The sequence below is a fragment of the Hesperophylax consimilis genome, chromosome 19 (assembly GCF_061612785.1).
Source record: "Hesperophylax consimilis isolate HC1 chromosome 19, BYU_Hcon_1.0, whole genome shotgun sequence".
Lineage (NCBI taxonomy): Eukaryota > Metazoa > Arthropoda > Insecta > Trichoptera > Limnephilidae > Hesperophylax > Hesperophylax consimilis.
In genome coordinates, this window is record NC_142854.1 from 18694766 (window position 1) to 18698176 (window position 3411).

The following is a 3411-nucleotide window of genomic DNA, read 5'->3' on the forward strand; positions in this document are numbered from 1 at the left end:
TTTAATATGCAGTCTCGGTATAACTAGTGGTCTAATAAGTTTAATCTTTTTATGTATTTTAATAAAGTATAAAATTTAGGTAGCTGTGGGTTATTTAATCATTTTTTTGCTAATTTTCAAATAAGTCACTAAAACAAATTTTCACTGTTTCTTTCACCAGCTCATGACACTTATGAATAGGGTTATTCTGAATAAGTTCAAAATGATCTAATTGTAAAAAATTCACGGTCTTCGTTATGTTGTCACATTTATCAATAGTATAACAGTTTTAAATAAACAGAAAATTTGTAATGCAAACTTAAAAATATTTAAAAAGATTAAAATTGCGAAGGAAATAAAATGTGTTACAAAGGCAGATTGAGAGAGAGAGAGTTTGAAATACATTTTTTCAAAAATGGATAAGGTGTTCCTCCAGTATGGGTAAAAATTTGTTTTGATTATTCCTTTCGAAAACTTGATTAACTGCAGCCAATACACGAGCAAGATTTATTCCTAGTACTAGTTTTAAGAATGCACCGTTTATAGGTACACACACAATAATAACGCTTACTTTAGTCAGCAGGAATAGTAAAAGTTGGAACATGAATAAGGTATTTATGTCAAGTATGGGTAAGAATGTGACTTTTTAAAGTTCTCTTTGGAGTACGTGAAGAGCGTAAGTAGGAAAACGAATACGTTTTAGTCCATTATGGGTACATAAGTGTAACGGTAAATTTGCTTTGCTTGAGCAAGAGATATTACAAAGGGGAACATGAATAAGGTTTTTCTCCAGTATGGGTGCGTAAATGTACCGTTAAACCTGCCTTGCGTGAGCAGGAGAAATTACAATGGGAACATGAATAAGCTTTTTCTCCAGTATGGGTAAGAATGTGACGTTTTAAACATCCCCTTTGAGTACATGAATAGCTGCAGTAGGAACACGAAAAAGGTTTTTCTCCAGTATGGGTGCGTAAGTGTATTTTAAGAACAGATTTTTGTGAGCAGGAGTAGTGACAATGGAAACATGAATAAGGTTTTTTTCCAGTATAGGTGCGTAAGTGCACTATTAAATTTGACTTGCGTGTGCAGGAGAAGTGACATTGGGAACATGAATAAGGTTTTTCTCCAGTATGGGTGCGTAAATGTAAGGTTAAACCTGCCTTGCGTGAGCAGGAGAAATTACAATGGGAACATGAATAAGCTTTTTCTCCAGTATGGGTAAGAATGTGACGTTTTAAACATCCCCTTTGAGTACATGAATAGCTGCAGTAGGAACACGAAAAAGGTTTTTCTCCAGTGTGGGTGCGTAAGTGCACTATTAAATTTGATTTGCTAGAGCAAGAGTGGTTACAATGGTTACATGAATAAGGGTTTTCTCCAGTATGAGTGAATAAGTGCCGTTTTAAAAGAGATTTTTGTGAGCAGTAGTAGTTACAATGGAGGCATGAATAAAGTTTTTCTCCATTATGGATGAGAAGGTGCCTGTATAAATTTGACTTTCGTGAGCAGGAGTAGTTACAATGATGACATGAATAAGGTTTTTCGCCAGTATGTGTGCGAAAATGCACCGTTAAATCTGACTTACGTGAGCAGGAGTAGTTACAATGGGCACATGAATAAGGTTTTTCTCCAGTATGAGTGAATAAGTGCCTTTTTAAAAGAGATTTTTGTGAGCAGTAGTAGTTACAATGGAGGCATGAATAAGGTTTTTCTCCAGTATGGATGAGAAGGTGCTCTGTTAAATCTGATTTTCGTAAGCAGGAGTAGTTACAATGGAGACATAAATGAGGTTTTCCGCTCGTATGGGTACTTAAGTGCACTGTTAAATTTGATCTGTATGAGCTGGAGTAGTGAGAGTGGAGACATGAATGAGGTTTTTCTCCGGGATGCGTCTTCAGGACCATTATCACATCTGGAAAAGATGAAGGATAAAGCTCAATAAGCCGGTAATATTTTAATAATTTAAACTGATTCAGACAAACAAAAATCCATTTTACCTGCAGTCTCGGTAATACTTTCAGAGCGCTGTAAGCATTCCTTTTTAACATCTGGCAGGTCTATGTCTATTTCCGTATAAGGGATTCCCCCTCCATTTTCTCGGCGTCGTGGTGTTTTTTTAATAGGTACAGTCTCCATATTAATGCTACCTTAAACAGAGCAACAACAAATGTTAATATATATATAAAGACATGAGAGCTATGTGTATGATTATTTGTATTTATTGTTAGATTGTTTCATATAGTTTAATCAAGATCCTACTGAAAGATATTTACCTTGCCAAATACAAAACAAATTCCAATCACATGAAAATCAATAATCGGATAGATTTATTATGTCGAAATATAAAATATGGATACGGCGTAACGTTTTTGAAATGTTAATATTTCTCAAAATGATATCAATGGTCACATTAAACAAGCTTAGATGTAAAATATTGTCAAAAAACACGGGACATTATAATTCAAATTTTGAAAATGGAAAATAAAATAAATTCATGAAAAATTATTTTAATTACACAAGTAGGTTCTAAAGACACCATTTGGGTGAATTATTTAAGGAATTGTTTTTTCAGATTATCAGTTGCGAGTAAAGCAATATTTCAAAGGTAAAATCAAAATCTCAGCTGAAGTGATATAACACAAAAGTGCGCTATATAAATGTTGTGTTAGCATTATTATTATAAAATTAATGGACGACAAGAGGGAAGTAAAGAACAAGCAGCTGTTATAATTATGTAAATTAAAGACTTCTGTGATATGCAGTGCAACTTACTAGTTGGCTGAACACTCTCGGCATACTGCAAACATTCCTTCTTCACATCCGGGAGGTGGATTTCAACATCCTTATAGGCCATTTCACCTGAGCCTTCTTCCTGTGACCATGGTTCAGTTTTGATGGATACACTCTTTGGATTTGGATTCATGGCACTGCTGTGATTGTGTCCTGTCGTGTGATGGTAATTATTCTCAGCTAAAAACAAGTAAAATCTGCCACTAAACCTTTCTCTTTGAACCGTTAATATAATTAAAAATAATCAACATTTTTATTTATAACAAAAAAAAACATGTTTCGTAAGCAATGCTCATTTATTCAGGGCTTACTAAAAACTAATGGTCCAACAAAAAAGGTTTGCCGTTTTTGAGGTTAGGAAAAAAAATGATTTGATGTGACAGGGTCAAGGTAAGATGAACTTAATTAAGGCTTGGTTTTAATGATTGACAGCGGCCGTAAATGAACAATGATCAAACTCATGTACTCTCGTCTGTCTCTCGTGTTATATCGCGAAGGCATTTTAAACTGATCAATCAGTTGTTGAGCGATATATTCTTACAATTAACAAGCACAAATTTACGAGTTTAAGTGTTACTTAGTTAATATAATAGAACCTACTTACATAAAAGGCGAAGGACGAAGGTCAATTCCAAGACGTTG

The 3411-nt window shown here is 34.2% G+C and overlaps 1 protein-coding gene across 1 annotated transcript; it reads right to left on the reverse strand.

Annotated features, from left to right (window-relative positions):
- Window positions 1-3411, reverse strand: LOC149414941 (uncharacterized). The gene is made up of 4 exons (XM_089643418.1): window positions 3374-3411; window positions 2752-2949; window positions 1977-2126; window positions 1-1891 (listed from the first exon to the last, which is right to left on the reverse strand). Exons 2-4 carry the CDS (start codon window positions 2900-2902, stop codon window positions 738-740), a joined length of 1455 nt encoding a protein of 484 aa, XP_089499544.1. The 5' UTR covers window positions 2903-2949; window positions 3374-3411; the 3' UTR covers window positions 1-737.

Coding starts and splice junctions, on each gene's coding strand:
- LOC149414941 (XM_089643418.1), bottom strand. CDS start 2,902: ATGAATCCAAATCCAAAGAGTGTATCCATCAAAACTGAACCATGGTCA. Junction 2,127..2,751: donor CGAGAGTGTTCAGCCAACTA/GTAAGTTGCACT, acceptor GCTCTGTTTAAG/GTAGCATTAATATGGAGACT. Junction 1,892..1,976: donor AAGTATTACCGAGACTGCAG/GTAAAATGGATT, acceptor CATCTTTTCCAG/ATGTGATAATGGTCCTGAAG.